This window comes from Chrysemys picta, chromosome 25 (assembly GCF_011386835.1).
Source record: "Chrysemys picta bellii isolate R12L10 chromosome 25, ASM1138683v2, whole genome shotgun sequence".
Lineage (NCBI taxonomy): Eukaryota > Metazoa > Chordata > Testudines > Emydidae > Chrysemys > Chrysemys picta.
Window position 1 is genome coordinate 13060971 of NC_088815.1, and position 22796 is coordinate 13083766.

The 22796-nt window shown below is 57.5% G+C and overlaps 1 protein-coding gene across 2 annotated transcripts in view; it reads left to right on the forward strand.

Moving 5' to 3' along the window:
* Window positions 1-18538, forward strand: part of APC2 (APC regulator of WNT signaling pathway 2) — a 44848-nt gene extending 26310 nt beyond the window's left edge. For both annotated transcript variants that reach the window (XM_065578160.1, XM_065578161.1), the window contains exons 5-15: window positions 360-468; window positions 722-835; window positions 1395-1472; window positions 6595-6687; window positions 7868-8258; window positions 9388-9483; window positions 9859-9998; window positions 10496-10573; window positions 11163-11279; window positions 11628-11842; window positions 12817-18538. In XM_065578160.1, the coding sequence (XP_065434232.1) occupies window positions 360-468; window positions 722-835; window positions 1395-1472; window positions 6595-6687; window positions 7868-8258; window positions 9388-9483; window positions 9859-9998; window positions 10496-10573; window positions 11163-11279; window positions 11628-11842; window positions 12817-18460 (7075 nt within the window). In that variant the 3' untranslated portion in view covers window positions 18461-18538. The remainder of the gene's footprint in view (window positions 1-359; window positions 469-721; window positions 836-1394; window positions 1473-6594; window positions 6688-7867; window positions 8259-9387; window positions 9484-9858; window positions 9999-10495; window positions 10574-11162; window positions 11280-11627; window positions 11843-12816) is intronic.
* Window positions 18539-22796: the final 4258 nt, after the last annotated feature.

The following is a 22796-nucleotide window of genomic DNA, read 5'->3' on the forward strand; positions in this document are numbered from 1 at the left end:
CATCCTTCCCCCATCACCACAGTGTCTGAGCCCTAGCTCGCCAGGTGGTTAAGGGGCCCTTTGCTGCTCCCATTACCCAGCATCCTGTGCAGCCCAGCACTCTGCCCAGTCACCTTGCTGCGTGCCCCGGCCCGGGATGCTCCCAGGGGCCATTAGCCAGCCCTTCAGCTGGGCTCGGTGTGGGGAGAGCCTGGTGAAAAGGCCCCTAGAGGATTTGTCCCTCTTCCTGTCGCTCTTCCCCCTTCTCGCGAGGGTTCTGGCTGGGGGGGTTGGGTTGGCATCAGCTCAGCACTGGGGGTGGGGTCCATGGAGTGGGGGGATCCGTGACTGCCCGCCCTCTACCCCCTCCCCTTCTTCAGGTGTTTCCTGCTGAGCGAGATTGAGAAGGAGGAGAAGGAGAAGCTCTGGTACTACACGCAGCTGCAGAGCCTCTCCACGCGCCTGGACGAGCTACCTCATGTGGAGACGGTGAGTCCCTGGGCCCAGGGCCCAGCCCGAGACCTGAGCCAGCAGGGATCCCTCCTTTGCCAGGCGGACCTGGGTGCTGGGAGGTCCCAGGGGCTCATGGGGTGTTGAGGACTCAGCCCAAGACCTGAGCGAGTCCCCTGCCCCGTAGGATGCGCTTTGCCCCCTGGGGAATACCCTGTGCTGGGGTACAGCGGGGCCAGCCAGACTGCTGGGATCTCGCCCCTCACGCCCTGCCTCTCCTCCCGGCTCCCAGTTCTCTATGCAGATGGATCTGATCCGGCAGCAACTGGAGTTCGAGGCCCAGCACATCCGCTCGCTCATGGAGGAGCGCTTCGGGACGACCGACGAGATGGTGCAGAGGGCTCAGGTCAGGGCAGGGCAGCTGCTCCCTTCCCGCCGGTTATTCAGCCTCACCCCTCTTCCCCCAGTAATGCAGCCCCCCCCTTTGCAAAACCAAGTAATGGGAGGGATCAGACTGCAAAGCCCTCCCCGCAAAGCGGGGCAGTGTGTGTGTGTGTGTGTGTGTGTGTGTGTGTGTAGGGGGGGGAGAAGTGGATCAGGAAGCAACAACCCCCCCAAAAAATATGGGCAATGGGAGGCATTGGGGGGGATCAGGCTCTCCCCTGTCACTCCTGAAATCTGGGTAGTGGCCGGGGGCAGATGAGGGTGCAACCCCCTACCCACAAAGCGGGACAATAGGGGGTGGGTAGGAATCAGGATCATGTTCTACTATGGGGTGGTTTATTTTTGCGTGGGGGAGTAGCTCATCTGGGAGAGGGGTGCCCCCCCTTCCCCACCTGGTGGCTGAGTCTGCCTCTCTCTAGGCCCCGTGCTGCCTAGCCCCATCCCCTCACGGGACACGGCTGGAAGGCACTGTGGGAGGTGGGGGGCTGGCGCTTGCTGACTCTATGGTTAAATCCCCGCAGATCCGAGCGTCCCGCCTGGAGCAGATCGACAAGGAGCTGATGGAGGCTCAGGACCAGGTGCAGATGTCGGAGCCGCAGGTAACGGGGCAGGAGCCGGGTCCGCTGGGCCTCAGGCTGCAGCCCCCGCAGGAAGGAGCGGTGGTGCTAACCGTCCCTGTCCTGTGTGTGCAACGCCACTGTGCACTCCCCCCACCGCGTCACCCCTACACGTGCACACACCCGGCCGTCTACACCGCGAGTGTCGCTCATTCACCGGCACGCACAGCATCACCCACAGGCGCGCACACCCGCACATTCACACCTGCGCTCCAGACTCAGGTGCACACTTACGTGTGGGCTCGCACACTCGCACCTGCCATTTGTAGTCACCCACAAACTCCCCTGCACTGACCCATTGCACACGCACCCAATGGGAGCCGGTGCTTACAAAGACAGGTATGCACTCCCCTCCCACCCATCAGTCCAGGTGTGCCCGTTCTCCACCTGCACACACCCCTCATTGCACCAACACCTCCCCTGCGCACACACCCCAGGCCCAGATCTCTCTCTCACTCACACACACACACACCTCATTGCACCAACGTGGGGGAGACCTCCCCTGTGCACACACCCCAGGCCCAGATCTCTCTCTCACTCACACACACACACACACACACACCCCTCATTGCACCAACGTGGGGGAGACCTCCCCTGTGCACACACCCCAGGCCCAGATCTATCTCTCTCTCTCTCTCTCTCTCTCTCTCTCTCTCACACACACACACACACACACACACACACACACACACACACACACACCCCTCTCTATCTAGGGAAGGCTGGTCTTTGTGCTAACACACAAGGCCAGGAGAGGGGAGACCTGGGTTCTCATCCGGGCTCACAACCCGCTCCTGATGCATGTTCCCCTCTCTGTGCCTCAGTGTCCCCCTTCTAACAGGCGGGATGATACTTTACTCCCCCTGGCCCAGAGGTGGGGTATGAAGCTTTGCTCACTGGTATTTACAAAGGACTTGGAGATCCTCAGGTGGAGGGTCTAGGGCCCTGGCCCCGACTGTCTCCCCCATCCTCTGCTCTCCAGCGGCTGGGGTCTCTGCAGGGCCTTGCCATGGCAGGCAGCATCTCTGGCATTTCCCTCTGCCCCAGCTGGCGCCCGGTGACCTCATTCCATCCTAGCTGGACGTTGGGGTGTATTTCTCCTGTGCTCGCCCTTGGGAGCAATTCGCGTCCCACCCGCAGGCCTGGGCACTGTGTCCGGACAGCCTGGCTGGGCAGGGAATGGCAGAGTCGTGCGGGCCGTGGGCTCTCATTCTGCATCCAGGGTGGGAATGCTGGAGGAGGCTGCTTGGCATGGGGGTGAGAATGGCGCTAGAGCAGGGGCGGGCAAACTTTTTTTTTGGCCTGAGGGCCACACCGGTTTTCCGAAATTGTATGGAGGGCCAGTTAGGGGAGGCTGTGCCTCCCTAAACAGCCAGGCGTGGCCCGAGCCCTGCCCCCTATCCGACCCCCCCCGCTTCTCGCCCCCTGACGGCCCCCCCGGGACTCCTGCCCCATCCACGCCCCCCTGTTCCCTGTCCCCTGACTGCCCCCGGACCCCGCCCCTGACTGTGTGGCCCGGATATAGCCCGTGGGCTGTAGTTTGCCCATCTCTGCGCTAGAGGCAGGCAGGTCTCCGAGGCCTCCCCGCCCCACTGAGCGGGAGGGCCAGGCCTTTGTGTGTCTCGGGCACCATGAAATGGGCAGTTGCCATGGCGACGAGAAGTAGGCCATGCGGGGAGATGCTGGCAGGCCCAGCGTTGGATTCTGCAGAGCTGCCGCGGGGTCATCAGCTCAGAGCGGCTGAGCCAACCCCCATGCTGGGAGTCAGGAGCGGGTGGGGTTTGGGGGGGGGGACAGGACAGATGTGGCCAAGACCCCTGAATTAATCCCACTGCTGCCCAGGCTGGATGTGTGTTAGTGACCCCACAGATCTAACACAGTCCACAACAAAGGTGAATATCCTGCCAGAACTGTATAAAACTACCACAGCATTATTTGAAATCTCTAAATACTCCAGTAATATAAAAGTACGAGAGTATTATTTAAAACCTACATTAATATTCAAATTATAATGTTTTACAATAGTAAAAATACTATCACGTCTTTTAAAAGATTCAGTAATATTAAAATACTGCCGTGTTGTTTTTAAAATACTACAGCAATAATGAAATGCTACAGCATTATTTCCCCCAAAATACTAAACAATACTAAATTAAAAATGCTACAGCGTTATAAGGAAAATACCATGATTTTATGAATAAAATCAACTACATAGTATTTTTGATAATACTGTACATTTAAAAATTATCATATTAAAAGAAAAAACGTTAGTTTTTATTAAAAATGCTAAATTATAAGAAAAATACCTGCAGCATTTAAAAAAAATACTACAGTATTATTAAATAGTACAGCCGTTTAAAAATACTTCAGCATTCTAAGGGGAAATGCCATGGTTTTATTAAATATATTACGTAATAAGAAAAATACTATATAATTGTTAAAGAAAAAATACTTGCAGCTCTACAATAAAAGTTATTGCTTTTGTATTAAAAATACTAGAGGATTATAAAGAACAATACTGTAGAGCTAGGAAATAATACTACAATATTGTTTTAAAGATATTGCGGTATTACTTAACACCCCGCACAGTTTTATAATAAGAATAGTATTTTTAAACCAAAATCTACAATATAAGAAACTTACAATGTTATTAAAAATACTAGGGCATTGTACAATCCTTCAGTAACATGGCAGGGAGCTGTAGTGTTTGGGATAATTACTGCATAATACTGTAGCATTTTTCTAAGGGTTAAGTGCCCAGAGTTTAACTAGCCTCTGAACAGTTTTTAAGCCCAGAGGCCATATATGAAATCCTGGCCCTATTAAAATGAATAGGAGTTTAGCCATTGACTTCAGTGGGATCAGAATTCCGCCTCAGGGTTTCATTAACATCTGAACTGGATTTAAAAAGCCAGAGATCACGTGATTCCTACTCTGGGCTCCCAACAGTCACTGGTGCTCTCTTTCCTGCCTTCTGGGACAGAGATTAAGTGAGTACAGAGACAAATTATTTCCCCCCCGAGCTTTCTCTGCACCAAGAAATCGATAGCAGAACTGGCTGTGAATTTCTCCCCTAACCCCATGCAAAGCCGGAGCCCGCGGGGCTTTGAGCTAAGCCCTGGGAAGATGGAGCGGTTTAGATTCAGTAAGACAATTATCGCACTGTTGGCTAAAAAGAGGATTTGTCCTGGAAAGAGAAATGAGCCATAGCGCTCGGTCCTGAGGCCTTGAATCCCTGGGCAATACATATTTTTTTACATACATCTGCAATAAGGCCGGTCGATAGCAAGGAAGGATAGTTCTGTGCCTAGACCCTTTGCCCTACGACTCAGGAAAGCTGGGTTCAATTCCCTCCTCTGCCACAAACTCTGTGTGTGACCTTGGGCAAGACACTTAGCGTCTCTGTGCCTCAGTTTCCCACCTGTGCAATGGAGACAGTATTGCTGCTCTGTCTCATGGCATGGCTTTGAGGCGCTCCGATACTACGGGATTGGGGCTGTCTAAGTACTTCGAGAGAGAGGGTTTACAATAATTTAATATGGGCGGATTATTAAGGAGCAAGGACAGAGTGGGAGATGCGTCGCTAAGGATGGTAGTAGAGAGATGGATTGGCTCTTCTACATGGACCCAGAGGTCATTTCCTCCACTGTGCAAGGAGGGTTGCCGGCCTCCCAGGAGTCTCCAGAAATTAAAGAATAATCTTTCGTTTAAGATGTCGTGTGATGAAACCTCCAGGAATACGTCCAACCAAAACTGGCCACCCTACATGCAAGGCCTAGCAAAACCCCGTGCAGCGAAGACGCTGAAGCTTGCATTGGCCTCATAGGAAAATCCATGTTGCATATTACACAGTCACGTGGCAATCCTGCAACCCGTTCACTGACACCTCCAGTTCAGTATCCCTCCGTTTAGCGCTGGTGAAGGGAGCCGGCTCGGGACTGAGCTGGAGGGTCTCTCTCCAGGGCTTGTAGAGGGCGCAATTCTGCTCCCATTGAAGTCAATAGGAGTTTTGCCCTTGCTGGGTGCTGCCCCAGGGCTAGAACAGGGGCTGCAGGCCCTGGTTCGAAAAGCACCCAAGTCCCATGGAAGCCAATGGGATTTTAAGTGAGTGCTTAAGTGCTTTGCTGAATCGAGGTCCCAGTGAGCACAGCCTACTCCCAAACTTCTCTCCATTGCTGAGCCCAATTATGTGACGCCGAGGGGTCCCATGTATGCCTCCTCCCCTCCCAGTCTCTGCTGCATTGGGTCCTATCTGGGCCCCTCTGCCCCCTGGAAGGCGACTGGCGCTTTGCTGGGTGTCTTTCTGGAGCACATTTGGATCTGAGAGCAGGTCTGGACAGAGTCAGGGTCCCTTAGCAATTTCCGGAGAGTTTGCTTGCCTGGAACGAGCCGCCGATGGGGTAGTATTGGGGGTGGGGGGGAATTGGCCTCTTCAGATGAAATGTTTTTTTGCTGCTGGCCTCTCACGGAGCAGAACTGGGTCTCGTGTGTATCTAAGGGCATGAAAACTGGTGTGACACATGCCTCCAGCGTCCAAGTCCCGCTCACGCCCTATGCTGACCTTTAAGGTGTGGAACCCACTGATCAGTGCGTCGCGGGTCCCCCTCCATGTCCGATCCACAGGGGATGTGAGTCTGTCACTGCCCCAGCTGCAGAGACTCCTGTGGTTAGCTCTGGCAGGCTCTGTTTATGTCATCCACCTTACGCTCCCTCTGAGTCTGGCCCGCTGAGTTGAATTAACTGGGGTGTAATTTACAAATCGCACCAAGACTCACCCCTGATCTGGGCTCTGTGTGTGCCCGATGCAGGAGACAGACAGAGAGACGGGACAAGCAGACCGGGAGAGGAGAATAAAATCACAGCACTCTGCATTTTCCAGTCCTCCGTGAACGGAGTCCCCTGTACCCATCCATACACCACGGCTGCTGCCCGGCCTCCCAGTGGCTCGGGATGAACGGAGGAGGCTGCTTGCATGAAATTAAGCCGGCTGGGTCCTCACAGGGCAGGGGGCTAGTCAGAGCCAGCCAGCCCAACACTGCAGCTGCTGGGATGTGCTCTGTACAGCTCACGGGTTCTTACACATCCCCTCTCTCTGTTCTTGTAGCTGTGTGGGAAGCTGTCTGGCATGGAAGGGGGCAGGAGCCTGGACATCCCAACGCATCCCGAGGAGGGAGGGAGCCACCTCAGCAACAATAAGGTAACGAGAATCCCCATCCCTCGGGCATCTGATGGAGGAAACGCAGACGCTCGCTGGAGATGAACAAATCGAGTTCTTCCCCGGCTCTGAACGGCGCCCGTCGGTGTTGCGTAGTGGACAGGGCATTGGGCCTAGCGCTTCTGCTGCCAGCTCTGCTGCTCACCTGCTGGGTGACCATGGGCGAGTCACCTCCCCGTGCCGTGCCTCAGTTTCCCCTCCTGCCCTTGGTCTATTGTTGCGTCTTTGGCTCTTTACACCAGAAATGTAAAATGAAGGAACCCCACAGGCACAGCAGGGTCCAGATACCTACGTGTGCTGACTAGGTACAACTCGCCAGGGTTAGCTGCATTCACACCTTGCTGCTCTGCCGGGGGTCTGGTGGCTTCAGGAACACAGATGACAGTGAGCACCAGCAGCAGGCACACGATCTATTTCAAGGGATGCTACCCAGTTCCTACACACGTCTATTCAGATTGTGCACTCTGACCCCGACGTTCCCCCCTGCACCGCTCGGGGTGGAAGGGGGGGGTCTCATGTTGCTTCTTGGTTTAATTGCACCAGGAAAGGGCTTGAGATTTAGGTCCCCAAGCAAGCAGGGAGCCTGATTCTGTTCCTGCGTCACTTGTACACCAGTGTAAACCCACCGACTTTAGTGGGGTCGCTCGTGATTTCCACCGAGGTGAGTTAGAGGAGGATCAGGCCCAAGGTGCTGAGAAGGTTCGAGGACATTCGTTGTGTGATCTTGGGCGAGTCAGGTAGCCTCCCCTCTGTGCCCCAGTTCCCCACACCTGAAGGATTAGCCCCTGCCCCAGGCTTGTCAGAGGTGGCTGGCAGCTGCTGAGTGAAATTGACCTGTCTCTTATCTGTTTCACTTTGCCCACCATTGAATAGACCCCAGTGGTCCCCAAACTTTTTACCTTGTGGCCCTCTTACCCCGTCCACACACCCCCTCCCTGGAGTTGAGTAAGGGGGCAGGGCCGGGAGCGGAGCTGGGTGGCACTCCCTCCCTGCCCCCCGTGGGGGCTGGCCTGGACACCTGCTGTGCCCCCCCCCAAACGTTCCTCCGCTCCCCACAGTTTGGGGACCTCTGCACTAGAGGGTCCAGTGCAGCAGGATTTGTGCAAGGGGGTCTGGCCAGGGTGGGGTGCAGGGTAACCCACTGGGTGCTTGTGCTCTGCAGGTGGAAGTGGTCTTCTGGCTCTTGTCCATGCTGGCCACCCGGGACAAGGACGACATGTCCCGCACCCTGCTGGCCATGTCCAGCTCGCAGGAGAGCTGCCTGGCCATGCGCAAGTCCGGCTGCCTCCCACTCCTCATCCAGATCCTGCACGACACGGACAGGGAGCCGGGAGGCCCCCAGAGCCCCGGCAGCGGCAAGGACTCCCGCATGCGGGCCAACGCCGCCCTGCACAACATCATCTTCTCGCAGCCCGATGAGGGCCAGGCCAAGAAGGAGATGCGGGTGCTGCATGTGCTGGAGCAGATCCGCTCCTACTCGGAGACCTGCTGGGACTGGCTACAGATGCAGATGCAGAGCAAAGACGGGGGCAAGGGCCCCGAGGGCAGCGCCGGTAGGGAAGGGTGACGCTGTCTCCAGCAGGGGGCGCCAGGGCCTGCTGCTCCCAGCAGAGTGTGGGGGGACACAGGGAGCAGGGGACACCTGATCTTGATGCTTCTGCTTGGAGAGAGCATGTGTATGCGGGGCGTGGGGTGGGGGAGTCAGGACCCTGCACCCCCTTTCCTGAGATTCACCGTGACTCTCAGCCAGCCAGTAACCCAGAAAGTTTATTAGATGACAGGAACACAGTCCCAAGCAGAGCATGTAGGTACAACTAGAACCCCTCAATCAAGTCCTTCTGGGGGGTTCAGGGAGCTTAGACCCCAGCTTGGGGTTCCCTGCGTTGCACCACTCAGCCCAAACTGAAACCAAACCAAAACTCCTCCTGCAGCTCCTCTCTTCCCCCTCCCCCCAGCTCCTCCTCTCCTTTGTTCAGTCTCCTGGGCAGGTGTCACTTCTCCCAACCCCCCTCCTGGCTCAGGTTACAGCTCAGGGATCTTCCTTCAAGGGAAGTCCCCCATCCCCAATGTAACTCCCCTGCAACATTCCCAGGTCAAATCTGCCCCGCTCCCTGCTCCGTCACAGGGGGTTTGCAAGCATGTTTGTGCATGCTAATGTGCTGCTGAGGGTGTGGGTGTGCAGCTGTGTGTGTGTGTGTGTGTCGGTGTGTAGCTGAGTGTGTGTATGCACATGGGGTGTGTGTGTCGGTGTGCAACTGTGCGTGTGTGTGTGTCGGTGTGCAGCTGAGTGTGTGCACCTACAGGCGTGTGCGTGTGGGGGTCAGTGCATGCGTGTGATTGTGAGTGAAGGCAGGTGTGCAGGGATGGCTACACACACAGGTGTGCGAGATGCACACACATGGTGGAGGGGTGCCGGAAGTGCGCGCAGGGCATGGTTAAGCACAGGTGTCTCTCCCCTGGTTCTGATCCCCGGGCTGACTGGCCCTAGAGAGTCTGTTGGTCCCGTTAGCAAAACAGATCCTCTCTGATGGGAAAACAGCCCCGTCCCCTCCCGCCTCACTGGGATTTGGGGATCCCAACGGCGAATGGACCCAGGTGTGTCTGATCCGTGGCTGGGCTGGGATCTTGCGTGGCCCGTGCCGCTCAGCAGGCTGGCGTCGCTCACCTCCGCTCTCCTTGCAGTGCCGGTGCCCATCGAGCCGCAGATCTGCCAGGCCACCTGTGCCGTCATGAAGCTCTCCTTCGACGAGGAGTACAGGCGGGCCATGAACGAGCTGGGTAAGCCATACGCGGCCCCAAGAGGGATCTGGGCTCTGCTCCCCCATCCCTGGGTGGGCGGGGAGTGCAGAGGACACGACTCAACGAGTTAGAGTCCCAGGGGGCTGCTGTGCCCCTTGTCATGGGTAGAGCAAGCCCCCTCCTGCATTGCACGGCCTGGCAGTGGGGTGGGTGCCTGAGGGGAACCCGTGGGAGGGGGCTGGGAATACAGCACCCTGGCTCCTTTTCAATGGGACACCCTGACCCCAGCTTCGCCCCCTCACTGACAAACCAGCAGAATCCCTGGCACAAAGAGGAGTGGGGGGTGTTGTCCCCCCGCAGTGCCTGGCTGGGCCCGTCCATCTCTGTAACCCCCCCACCCGGATCGTCCCCCAGGAGGTCTCCAGGCCGTGGCTGAACTGCTGCAGGTGGATTATGAGATGCACAAAATGGCCAGCGACCCTCTGAACCTGGCGCTGAGGAGATACGCGGGCATGGCGCTGACCAACCTCACCTTTGGGGATGTGGTGAACAAGGTGCGGGGGGAGGGGGGCTGGGAAAGGTGTCTGGGGGGACGAGGAATGGAGACCCAGGGGTGGGGGACTTGGGAAGGTGACGGGTGGAGGGGAGGAGGTCAGGGGAAGATGGGGCAGGGACCCTGGGGTTGGGGAGTGGGGGTCTGGGGACGAGTCGGGGGAAGGGATAAAAAGGCTTGGGGGGAGCGCGGCGGGGAGGGGAGTGAGGACCCAGGGGCAGGGACTGGGAAGCAGAGACCTGGGGGTGAGGGCGGTACAGAAGTGTTAGAGGAATGCAGACAGAACAGGGATCCTGGTGGGGATGGGGCCCAGGGGCCTGGGGAGGGGTCAGAGAAGGGGCCCGGGGAGCAGGGATCTCAGCTGTCTCTAAGCTTCAGGGCGTTGGGTGACCCAGCCGTGGTCCCTTCCAACACTGTCAGGGGCTCTGGGGTCCCCGCGGGCTGCACTGGGGGTGCGTGTTTGCAGGATCTGACCCCCCCATCTCTTCCCCTTGGCAGGCGACTCTGTCCTCCCGCCGGGGCTGCATGCAGGCCATTGTGGCCCAGCTGGCCTCCGAGAGCGAGGAGCTGCACCAGGTAGGTGGACACTGGCTCCCCCGGGGCTGTTGCCCACACGCACTGAACCACGGCATACACCTGGGCACATATAGCTGGCTACTGCCCGCTGCACAGGGCCTGAGTTACTCCAGGTCCCCACGTGCCTTGGGGGCGTGCACGCACGGCTAGGCGAACTACCTCTGGATACCCCAGGCTTGGCGCCCAGCGACGCATGGCGAGGCTGCCTGGTATTGCAGGGCAAAGCCTGGCCCGGTCCTTGACGTGGAGCCTTTCACCAGGACCAGCGTGTGCCGTGGGGTGCAGGATTCTCCGGTTCCTGCTCCTGCTCGAGCAGGCTGGCTGAGTCCTTGCTGCTCATCCCGCCTGGCTGTCCCACTGCGGGCCCTGGAATCATCCGAAGGGGGCCAGGGGCTGGTGCTGGAACAGGAGGGCGGGCTGGGAGACTTTGGGGGGCAGGGCGGATGGGGCGAAAGAGGGTCGTGATGCTGCCCTCTGCTGGGCTGTGATCGAACTGCTCCGGTCCGGTATTGACAGCTCTGGGAGGCTGAGCACGGGAATCTGGCCATGTCCCTCCCTGTGCGTGAACATCCTCATCTCGTCCCCCCAGGTGGTCTCCAGCATCCTGCGGAACCTCTCCTGGAGGGCAGACATCAACAGCAAGAAGACCCTGCGCGAGGTGGGCAGCGTGACCGGCCTGATGCAGTGCGCCCTGCGCGCCACCAAGGTAAGGCGCGAGCCCTGATCTCTGGGCTGCGGGTGCAAACCCTGCGTTGGCGCACACACAAAACGGGGGACAGCTTACGTGCTCACAATGCGCTGCATGTGCAAAGGCTGCCCTTGCACGCACAGAGCAGCTGATGCCTTGCACGCTCACTATAAGCGTGTACATAGGGGATGGCACGCATGTGTACAGTGAGCTGGAGGTGCAAATGTTGCCGTGGCATGCACGGAGTGAGCATGCTTACGGTGAGTGTGCAAACGGCGGCGGGTGTACGTGCAAAGCCGACACACTCACAGATATGAAGAGGCCCTGTCACTAGAGGGACGCTGACGGTGATTTTATCCTGGCTAGGAATCCACCCTGAAGAGTGTCCTCAGCGCCCTGTGGAACCTGTCCGCTCACAGCACCGAGAACAAAGCCGCCATCTGCCTGGTGCAGGGCGCCCTGGGCTTCCTGGTGAGCACCCTCACCTACAAGTGCCAGAGCAACTCGCTGGCCATCATTGAGAGCGGAGGCGGCATCCTGAGGAACGTGTCCAGCCTGATCGCCACCCGGGAGGATTACAGGTCAGCCTGGCCCTGGGGGCAGCTGCCACACCCAGCTCCGATCCTCTCGCTCCTCCCAAGTCCCCCACCCCACCCCAAAGCGCTGTGCTGGCCGGTGGGCGGGATCTGGAGGGGCTGTGGGTCATTCCCAGCTGCCTTGGATCCATTCTGGCCCCTGAGTATAAGGGCAGCAAGATGTGCTGTCACTGTGGGCTATCCCTGATGAGATGCTAATATTATTCATGGTAGCTCGGCAGACCCCCTCTGGGGTGTGTGCCTCCCCCATAGAACAGACTCACGGTGCCTCGGGGAACCTTACCATCCCGGGAGCGTTACGTTGATTATTCGGGTTTTTGTAAATACTGTGCGCTCTTCGTCAGGGCTTTCGCCAGAAGATCCCAAAGCACCTTGCAAAGCTCATTGTGCCCATTTTACGATGGGGAAACTGAGGCATGAAGTGGGGAAGTCACTGGCAGTCAGGACTCCTGGGTTCTATTCTCAGCTCTGGGAGGGGAATGGGGTCCAGTGGGTTGTGGGGGGAGCTGGGATTCAGGACTCCTGGGTTCTGTTCCCAGCTCTGGGAGGGGAATGGGGTCCAGTGGGTTGTGGGGGGGAGCTGGGATTCAGCACTCCTGGGTTCTGTTCCCAGCTCTGGGAGGGGAATGGGGTCCAGTGGGTTGTGGGGGGAGCTGGGATTCAGGACTCCTGGGTTCTGTTCCCAGCTCTGGGAGGGGAATGGGGTCCAGTGGGTTGTGGGGGGAGCTGGGATTCAGGACTCCTGGGTTGCTCTGTTGGTGACTCATTTCCCCCCTTTATGCCTCAGCTGTCCCCTGTAGAATGGGGCTGCTGCAAGGGTGGATCAACGGGAGGATTTCGAGACACTTTGAGATGCTCTGATGGGGGCAGCCGAGGAGGCAAAGTGGGGTTGTTGTTCATTAACTCTCTGATGTTCAAAGCGGGGTGATTCTAATGGAGGGTCGATCCCTGTCCTGCAGGCAAGTGCTCCGGGACCACAACTGCCTGCAGACCCTGCTGCAGCACCTCAAATCCCACAGCCTCACCATCGTCAGCAACGCCTGCGGGACCCTCTGGAACCTCTCCGCCCGGAGCCCCAAAGACCAGGAGCTGCTGTGGGACCTGGGGGCCGTCAGCATGCTGCGCAACCTCATCCACTCCAAGCACAAGATGATCGCCATGGGCAGCGCCGCCGCCCTCCGGAACCTGCTCACCAACCGACCCCTCAAGTACAAGGACACCGCCGTCATCTCCCCGGGCTCCTGCATGCCCTCGCTCTACGTGAGGAAGCAGAAGGCGCTGGAGGCCGAGCTGGATGCGAAGCACCTGGCGGAGGCCTTCGACACCATGGAGAAGCAGAGCCTCAAGAAGCCCCTGAGGCACATGGACAGCCTGGCGAAGGACTACGCCTCCGACTCCGGCTGCTTCGACGACGACGAGGTGCCCAACGTCTCGGCGGGGGCGGAGACCGGGAATGCCTCCATCCTCTCCATGTTCCTCAACTCCTCCTTCCTCCAGGGCCAGGCCTTGCCCAGGGCCATCGCCCAGCGGAGGGGCCCGGAGCCTGAGAAGGACGAGAGCAGCAAGCCGGCCGAGCCCAAGAAGCTGCCGTTGCCCGAGGATGAGGTGTCGCTGGCGGCCGAGAAGCTGGCCAACAAGATCTCCACCACGGTGGCCAAGATCGACAAGCTGGTGGAGGACATCTCCACCCTCCACACCTCCTCGGACGACAGCTTCAGCCTGAGCTCGGAGGACCACTGCCTTGACTGGCAGTACGGCTCTGATGAGGTCCATGAGGCCCGGGCCCAGTCCTGCTCCCCGTGCCGCCTCTCGGATGCCAGCAGCTTCGTGAAGCGGGAGAACCTGAGCCGGGCCCACACCCTGCTGAGGCTGAAGAAGGCTTACACCAGCTTGTCCAACGACAGCCTGAACAGCGGCAGCACCAGTGACGGCTATTGCACCAAGGATCACATGAAGCCCTGCACCAGGGCCTCCTTCCTAGATTACAAGGAGGAGCTGCAGAGATACCAGAAGCGGCCCAGCAGGCTGGATCTGAAGAACATCCTCGTCCACAGGCCTGAGAGGATGGAGCAGCCGGGGGTCAAGGTCAAAGAGTCTGGCGAGCCGGAGAAACTGGATCCGAGAGACATGCATGACAGGGCTAAGAAAGCGGTGACGTTCCCCAGCCCCAACGCCCCTGAGAAGGAGCCTGAGTGGAAGAAGGAGCCGGGTAATGAGCTTTCTCCCGACCCTCAGGTCCACACCATCAAACTCTCCCCTTCTTACCAGCATGTCCCCCTGCTGGAGAACCTGGCCAAGAGCAGCCCGGCCCCTGGCGCCGTGGGGCTCTCGAGTGCTAGTTACCACCCAATTCTCCCAGGCCGGAAGCAAGCCTGGCTCCCCACGGGGCTTCTCCAGACGGCCGAGAACTTGAGCAAAATCCCAGAGAAGCTGACTGCCCACACGCCAGCCCCGGTGGAGCAGGAGTCAGTCCAGAAGTACGCGGTGGAGGACACCCCCATTTGTTTCTCCCGGTGCAGCTCCCTCTCTTCCCTCTCCTCCGCTGACAACGTGCTGGACGGGCAGAGTCACAGCGAGAACGAGGCGGACAGCGACTCCTCCCTGGAGATCATCGAGGTGGAGGAGGGCGCCGAGGCCGAAGGTGACGTGGAGCAAGCCGAGGCCTGCGATGGGAGACAGGAGAAGATGAAGGCGGCGGATCTGGGCCCAGCCACGCCAGGAGGGATCTCCCAACCCATCGCCATCCCCTTCCAGAAGCGCGACAAGATCTTCCTGAGGGAATCGTCCCCATCCCGGCACGAGGACCTGACCCCGTCCAGCTCCTCGGAGAACTACATTCAGGAGACTCCTCTGGTGATGAGTCGGTGTAGCTCGGTCAGCTCCCTGGGCAGCTTTGAAAGCCCATCCATTGCCAGCTCCATCCAGAGCGACCCCTGCAGTGAGATGATCAGTGGCACCATCAGCCCGAGTGAGCTGCCGGACAGCCCCGGTCAGACCATGCCCCCAAGCCGCAGCAAGACGCCCCTGTTCGAACTGGGATCCCAGCCGGAGAAGGAGACCAGCCAGTTCAACATCCAGTGGGAAAACAACGTCAAGAAGTTCATGGAGATCACGGATTTCAAGGAGCGTTTCCAGCTGCCCCAAGACCTGGACTCCATGATCTACTTCACGGTGGAGAAACCCAACGAGAACTTCTCCTGCGCCTCCAGCCTAAGTGCCCTGCCCCTTCACGAGCACTACATCCAGAAGGACGTGGAGTTGAAGCTTATGCCGCCTTTCCCCGAGAGGAACAGCCTGAATTTCGTGGCACACGAGAAGCAGGAGGACAGGCGGGAAGAGAGATTCGGGGAGGGCAAGAGGAAGCTGGAGCATCCAGAGCTCAACTCAGACGATGATATCGAGATCCTGAAGGAATGCATCAACTCGGCCATGCCTTCACGCTTCAGGAAGGTCAAGACCTCCCTTGTCTCCAGCTTGCCCAGCCAGGTCTTGAATCCTCAGACCAAAAAGGCTCTGCACATGCCGGTCTACATGCTGGTGCCCACCCATTCGCACCGGGGCGTCCCCAAACACCTGCGACCTGCCGCCCGGGACCTCTTCAAGGATGACGACTCCTTCACCGACTCCGCAGAAGGCACTCCCATCAACTTCTCCAGCGCCGCTTCCCTGAGCGACGAGACCCTCCAGTACCCGCTGAAGGAGGAGGTTGACCACAAGCGCGGCCCCGGGAAGAGGCTGGAGAGGAAGGAAGTGGCGGGGCCACCGGTGGGGCGCAATATGGAAGCACACCGTGAGCAAGGGAGCTTGAGTCCCGCGCCAGGCAGGAAAGCAGCTTCCAACTCCTCGACGCCCACCAAGATGAGTACAGCCTACCAGCAGAAGGGCGGGTCGAGACATGGCAGCCCTGTCCAGACAGGCAGGGGCCAAGCAGCTGAGGTGAAGAGAGGGCTACCTCCCCTGAAGAATGGACCCAACCTGGAGCTGGACTTTGGCAGGGTGGGGGTCCACCCGGAGGGTGTCCCCCTCAGGAAGGGTGCTCCCTGTGAGGACAGTGCTCCTGGGGGTATGGCCTTTCAGTCCCTGTGCCACACCACGCCGACCGAGGAGGCCGTCTACTGCTTCTATGAGAACGACTCCGACGACCTGCTGGAGGTGCGGAGAGACTCGCCTAAGAGGAAGGCCAGCCCTGCCCAGGCTCAGAAGAAGGAACGCTGGAGCGGCACCGCCCCTAAGAAGGAGCCGGAGCAAAGCTCCAGGCAGCTGCTGCAGGCCAAAACCAAGATGGCCGCCAAACTCCACAACAACCTCATCGTGGACGAGACGCCACCCTGCTATTCCCTCAGCTCCTCCATGAGCTCCCTGAGTGACATCGACCTCTGTGACCACGAGGAGCGGACAACCCTGTACAAGGCCAACAGGCAGCTGACCCTTAGCCGGATGCAAGAGAGCGCAGCCTCTAGGGCCTTAGCCAGAGAGAGGGACAGCTCCCCCAGCTCCCTGAGCTTCACCTCGGACGACGACCTGCTGCAGAAGTGCATCGGCTCCGCCTTGCCCAGGAGGAGGCGGCACTCCGCTCGGCGCAGGAACGCCGAGCACAAGCAGAAGCTAAAAGGTGCCAACCCCAAGAGCGCCGCTGGCAAGGAACGGAAGCCGGAGCCAAGGCACAACCCAGCGGACGAGATGGTGTCGGACAAAGGCTCGGACCTGGACAGCGTCGAGTGGAAGGCCATCCAAGAAGGTGCCAACTCCATCGTCACGTGGCTGCATCAGGCCGCAGCATCCCTCTCCAGGGAGCCTTCCTCGGAGTCTGACTCCATCCTCTCCTTCGTGTCAGGGCTGTCTGTCGGCCCCACCCTGCAGCTGTCCCTGGACAGGAAGGATAAGAAGCGGGCTAGGAGTGGGGTAGGCCGTGAGGTGGAGAAGAGAGACCATGCGATGGTCTTTCAGGAGAGCAAGAAAGTGATGGACGCCGGGGGCAGAAATGCCAGGGCGGAGAAAAATGTAAGCCGGCAGAAGCCAATGTCGAACTTGCCAGTGGTCTTCCGAGGCAGGACAGTGATCTACGTGCCCAGTGCAGTGAAGGACTCCCCGAGCCCCAGGTCCACCCCACAGAAAACAGCCACAACTAAGCCCGAAGCCACCATCCAAAACCTCACCCTGAGCCAGCAGAGGTCACGAAGTCTTCACAGGCTGGGGAAGGCCTCGGAGATGGCCGACCTCACCTTGCCCAAGAGGAGCGCCACCCCTCCTGCCAGGATCACCAAGCCCCCCTCCTCGGGCTCCTCTAGGACCTCCACCCCCTCCCAGCCCACCCAGAAGAAGTTAACGTCGCCCTCCCAGCCCAACAAGCAGCTGCCGTCTCAGGGGGTGAAGGTGGGCAGGAGCTCCCCAACAGGCTCCGCCCCCAAAGCGCCCCCCCAGAAATCCCCAGCCACCAAGCAGCACAAGACCCAGAAATCCCCCGTCCGCATCCCCTTCATGCAGAAGCCAAACAAGAAGATGCTGCCAGCCAGGAGCTCCATGCCGGTGCTGGAAGAGCACGTGGGCAGCCCTAAGTTGAAAGGCCATGGGAAGGGCATCCTACCGACTGCCCGGCTCAATTTGGTGCGGATGTCCTCGGCCAGGTCCAGCGGCAGCGAGTCGGACCGGTCCGGCTTCCTGAGGCAGCTCACCTTCATCAAGGAGTCCTCTAGCCTCATCATGAGGCACCGCTCTGAGCTCTCCTCCTGCGAGTCCATGTCCTCACTGTCTCAGAGCGCTTCCCCCAAGAGGAGCAGGCCAGGCCTCCCAGCTGTGTTCCTGTGTTCCTCCAGGTGCGAAGAACTCAAGGTGACCAAGCCGGTGGTGACCAGCCAGAGGCCAGTCATCTCAAGGACCCCGGCCAACAACAAAACTTCTCCCAGCGAGAGGCCTCCTCGGAGGACCAGCTCTGAGAGCCCTTCCCGGCTGCCTGTGAAGACCAACACCCCCTCGCCCGAGCCCTTCAAGAGGTATTCCTCCTCCCCCAACATCAGCATCATCAAGAGGACCAGCAGCCCCTCCTCCGTCCTGTCCTCTTGCTCCGAGTCGTCAGCCAGGAGAAGGAAGAGCCAAGAGGCCTCCAAGCTGACCCCGAATCCTGCAGTGGGGAACCCGGGGCAGCAGGACAAGCAGCAGATGGCGATGATGAAGGGTACTTGGAGAAGGATCCGAGATGAAGACATCCCACACATCCTCAAAAGCACCCTGCCTTCCTCAGCCCTGCCTCTGGTCAGCACCCTGGAGGAGGAGACCCCCAAAGCTCAGATCCCCATCCAGAGGAAAACCAGTGATGCTGTGGTGCAAACTGAGGACTACCCCACCACCAAGACCAACTCCAGCACCTCTCCAACGCTGGAGACCCGAGAGATGCCCAAGAGCGAGACAGAGTGCCTGACTTCGATCAAGGGCACTGTGCCCATCTCCTTCGGCCACGAAGGGCCGACTGGCTCTGTTGGGAGCTTCCCCTCCAGCAGGCACAGCTCTCCCAGTAGATCCGCCCGGGTGACTCCCTTCAACTACGTTCCCAGCCCCATGGTAGCACCCATGATCAACAACAAATCGCTTGAAAAAATGCCAGCTTAAGCCGCTATTGCAAATGCAAAGAACACCTCAACTTTGGTGATAGTGTATTAAGAAACGAACAAAGCCCCGGGCACTCTCCCTACTGCACCGCCCTAAGGACAAAACTCTTGTTCATAAAGAGACAGAAGCAGCAGCGTTTTTGTTTTCTCGAGCTTAACAAACCAAGGAGGAACTTTTGCGTTGATGTAACTGTTGGCCAGGAGGGTTGTGACAATTTTGATTGAGACACACATGAAACACCTGGAGAAAAGCAAGTATTTATTCCTTTACTCTCTCCGCCCTTTCTTTTTTGTTTAATGGAGCTTTGGACGTTTTACCGTCGGGCACTGGGAAAGAACCAGGTAACTGCCCACCCCTATCCCCCGACATCTGTGTTCTGCTGATGGCTGTGCCAGTGTCTTCTCTGCGATGTCTGATCACCATACACTCTAGTTTAAGGAGAGGGATTTTTATCCGTGGAGTCTAGATGGCCACAGGTGTCCTGCATGAAGGGATGGACTTTTGCAGTGAAGCCTATGGGATGTCTTGATGGCCTCACAGTTCACCGTTGTTGAAGAACTTTGAAGCAGCAATCAGCCAACTTCCCCCCTAGACAGTCCAATGCCAGGAGGGGCTGTAGGCCCATTTTCTCCACGCTTTCATTGAAGCACACTTGGGATTTTCGATCTGAGGACAACCAACAGCGGTCGTTGATTCACTGGGGTCTCTCTAAGTTTTCTCAGGAGGTCGAGATTTCAAAGGGAACTGGGATTGCTGCTCTTTCTAGTTAAAAAAACAAACCCAACCACCAAGAATGCTTCAAGCAAAAGCCTTAATCTTAGGTCTCAGCTGCATGCTTTGTCTCACATGTCGGCACTAATATCTATGTATCCAAATAATCTCAGCTAATTTATAGAAACACCTTCAGAAACCCACCCATGGACCAAAAGCAGAGCGGGAGAGGGGTGGGGTGAGGGGATCTGGGGAGGATTCCACAATGGGGAACAGAAGAAGGGCAGAACCTCCCCGTTACGGAACCAGCCATTTGCGCAGCACGAGGCCTGTAATTATGGTGACTGGTTAATCTGCTAATGACTAACTTGCTGGGATTGTGTTTGCGTTGGGTGTCACCCAGTGTCTGGGGGGAGCAGAACAGCACCTTATTATCGCCAAGGGAGGAGGGTTGTTATGGAAACACTTCTCACGGCACATGGGGGAACGCCAAGGAGCTGGGGTGAGGAAAGGCCATTTTTGTTTTTTCAGCGGGTGAGGGGACGGGTCTGGGCGGCAGAGGCTGCTTTATGCCGTTCATCCTCTTTATAAACTCAGCCCCACTATGCAGGCTTTGCGCTAAAGGTGGGGCCAGAGGCGATGTCTAATGAGCTTCAGGGCCTCCCTTTGGTAGTTAGTCCAGTTTGCTCTCCAACACCTCCCAGACAAGGGATGGGAGTCGCAGGCTCGGTGGGATGTGAGGAAAGGAGCGAGGTCCGTACCAGTGCCCCTTGATCTTGGCCTCTGAGGCAGAGTTGCTCATTGGGTGCCTAATTCCATAGGCATGGAGTGGAAATCTCTCCTTAAAAATATGGTCCTGATTCTCGTGGTTTGACACCAGCATCGCACCATTGAGGTCAGTGGCAGGGGAGTGACTTCCTGATTTGCAAACGGGAAACAGGAGGCAGAGAGAAAGAGGCACGTCTCTCTCTCTCTCCATCCTCCCTCCTGCTCCCAAAGATACTGTGCTTTATAGGTACTCTGGGACTTGGGACTCCTTGTTTGTTTCAGGGCCTTGCCTGATCAGAAGCAGAGGGGGTTGCCTACCACATGTTTGGGCTTTGTTGTTACAGGTTTTGTCCAGCATGGTCAGATTTGGCTTTGATTAATCTTGCAAAGCTCGGAGGGGAACTGCCGACGTGGCTTCCTAGGCTCAGGAGGGCCAGTTGTAGGGGCGGGGGGCGAAGTGGTATTTTAAAAGATGCGTTCTGAGGGTGTCCGTTTGGCCAGTGCCCGCTCTCTGTCAAGTGTTCTGAATTAATCAGAATGCCAGATTTTGTATTTAAATCTGCTGAATGAGAATTGTAGGGTAGGTTCCAAAGGAATAGACGTTTGCAGGCCGCCCAGCTCCCTTCGCAGTAGCGATGACAACGTGCAGGGGCTTTATGACAGAGGCAGGTGTTCTTACCAGGTCATGGCTCGATTCCCAGGTGGGCTATTCCAGTCCACCTCCCTAGAATTATCCAAGCGTTCTTGATTTCAAGGGCATACTTGATTTCCACAGCTGGCAGCGTTGCTGTGTGCTGTTGAAAGGAGCCACCACGTTCAGCCCCAGAGGTGGCTTTATTTCAGTGGCAGATGAAGATACTTGCATATAAAGGTGCTGTTGTATGGGGCAAAATGCTGGTCTCATTGAAGCCTATGTAAGTTTTGTCACTGACTTCCCAGGGGCCCCTATTCAGTCTGTGCTGTGCAAAATGCTTTGGGACCCTTTTGAATGAAAGATAAAGATGGCTATTTAATATCTGTAATACAGTAGCATCCCCAGTGCTTCCCCCCTCCCCAATGGGCCGGGTGCCCTAAGACACGCTGTAGAAACAGGAGATGATGGGCAGGAAGGGGACAGTGGGTTAGGAGAGTGCAGGGCGGAACAAGGACAGAGCAGAGCTGTTGCAGCCTTAGGTGGAAAGGGTGGCAGAGTGGCTGTAGCTTAGGACTGTGGACGGCTGGCATCAAGGACTTGTTCTGTCACAGGCTCCCTGGGTGACCGTGGCCCTCCTTGTGCCTCACTTCCCCATCTGTAAAATAAGGACATAGCCCTGCCTCCCAGGGAGGTTATGAGGATTAAACGTGGTAAGTTGCCCAGGTGATATGGTAATGGGGGGGGGGGGTCATATACGTACCAGCTCCAATGGAGAGTGAGAGTCATACAAGGTACTCACTGAAAATACTAAACACTGCGGGGGGGGGGGGGGGGGGGCATTTTCAAAAGTATCTCAGTGGCTTAGGAGCACAAGGGCTTCTCTAAACCTGGAGCAACTCAGGAACAGCTATTCAGGAAGACTTCCATGTGTGGACGCTCTTATTCACTTTGGAAGTGGGGCAAGTTCAACAGCGCCACCACATTTGTAGTCTGGACTGAGCGGCTGGCATTCACAAAGGGGACATGTGCATCTAACGGCCCCACTTTGGAGCTGCATGAAAGGCCCTTGGCCCCGACATTTTAAGTCCTCAAGGTGCCAACATTTCCAGTTTTTCAACAGAAACCCCCTCCCCCAACAAAATTCCAGTTTTCGATTCAAAACCTCTCAAAACAGAAACACGTGACTGAACATGGACAACGTGTCACCCATAAGGGCTGCAAAATATTGTTTCTTTTGATTTTTTTCATGGAAAAACCCTTCCCCAGCCACTCTACTAAGCCCCTGACGTTGCTTTCAGGAGCTAGGCAGAGCCTTGTAGGCCGTTCAAAATATAGACGTGTCATATTTTTGAGTGACGCTAGGCTTGGCGAAAGGACAGCCCTGCAGCTGAAAGGCTCCGGTCGAGCACAGAGCAGGGCAGTGGTTGGGCATCGCCCTTGTGCCTGGGGTGGACTGGCAGCCTGGCAGATAGGCCCCCCCCATCAGTGCCACGGATGTTTTTTATGGGGTGGAGATGGGTCCACTAAGAACTGGACTAAATCCACCCCCCATCAGTGCCACAGATGGTTTTTATGGGGTGGAGATGGGTCCACTAAGAACTGGACTAAATCCACCAAGGCACAGCCTTCCCCTCCCCCCCCAACAGCCATTGGATGGGCTATGTGAGACCAGGAGGGTTCAGGAGGGCCAGCCTGTACCCCTTCCCCCCCAGCAGCTGCTAAATACATCCTGCAGCAGGACGTTCCCTTACATGTTTTTTTCCTCCTTTCGCTGGGCGTTTTGAAGCAATGCTGAAAGCGGAGGCCTGGCCTCTGTCTGAGGCCTGGTGCTGTGCTCTTTATGTTGTCCGCACTCAGTGTGTGAGCAGGGGAAGTGTAGGGGTGGGGGGTCCTGGCCCCCTCTAGCCAGCTCCCCAGCGTGAGTCCAGCCTGCTAGCCTTGTCAGCCAGGCCCTGCTCTGCAAAGCTACACAGCGAAAACCACCTCGGGTTTGGGGTTGGCTGGCTTGGGCCTGCTGTGGTGATTTCCACCCATGCACCCTGGGTGTGAAATGCCACAAAGTTGGAACCGCAGCAGTTTCCCCCTTGGCTTTGCATGGTTTTGAGTGACGCCCCAGGTGCCAAAAAGAGCAAAGTGGGGCCTGCTTCTTGCCCCGAACAAGGCCACTTGCTTTGCCCCCTGCCTGCCTCACTAGCGGTAGACGAGCTAACGCTCCCGCTTCCC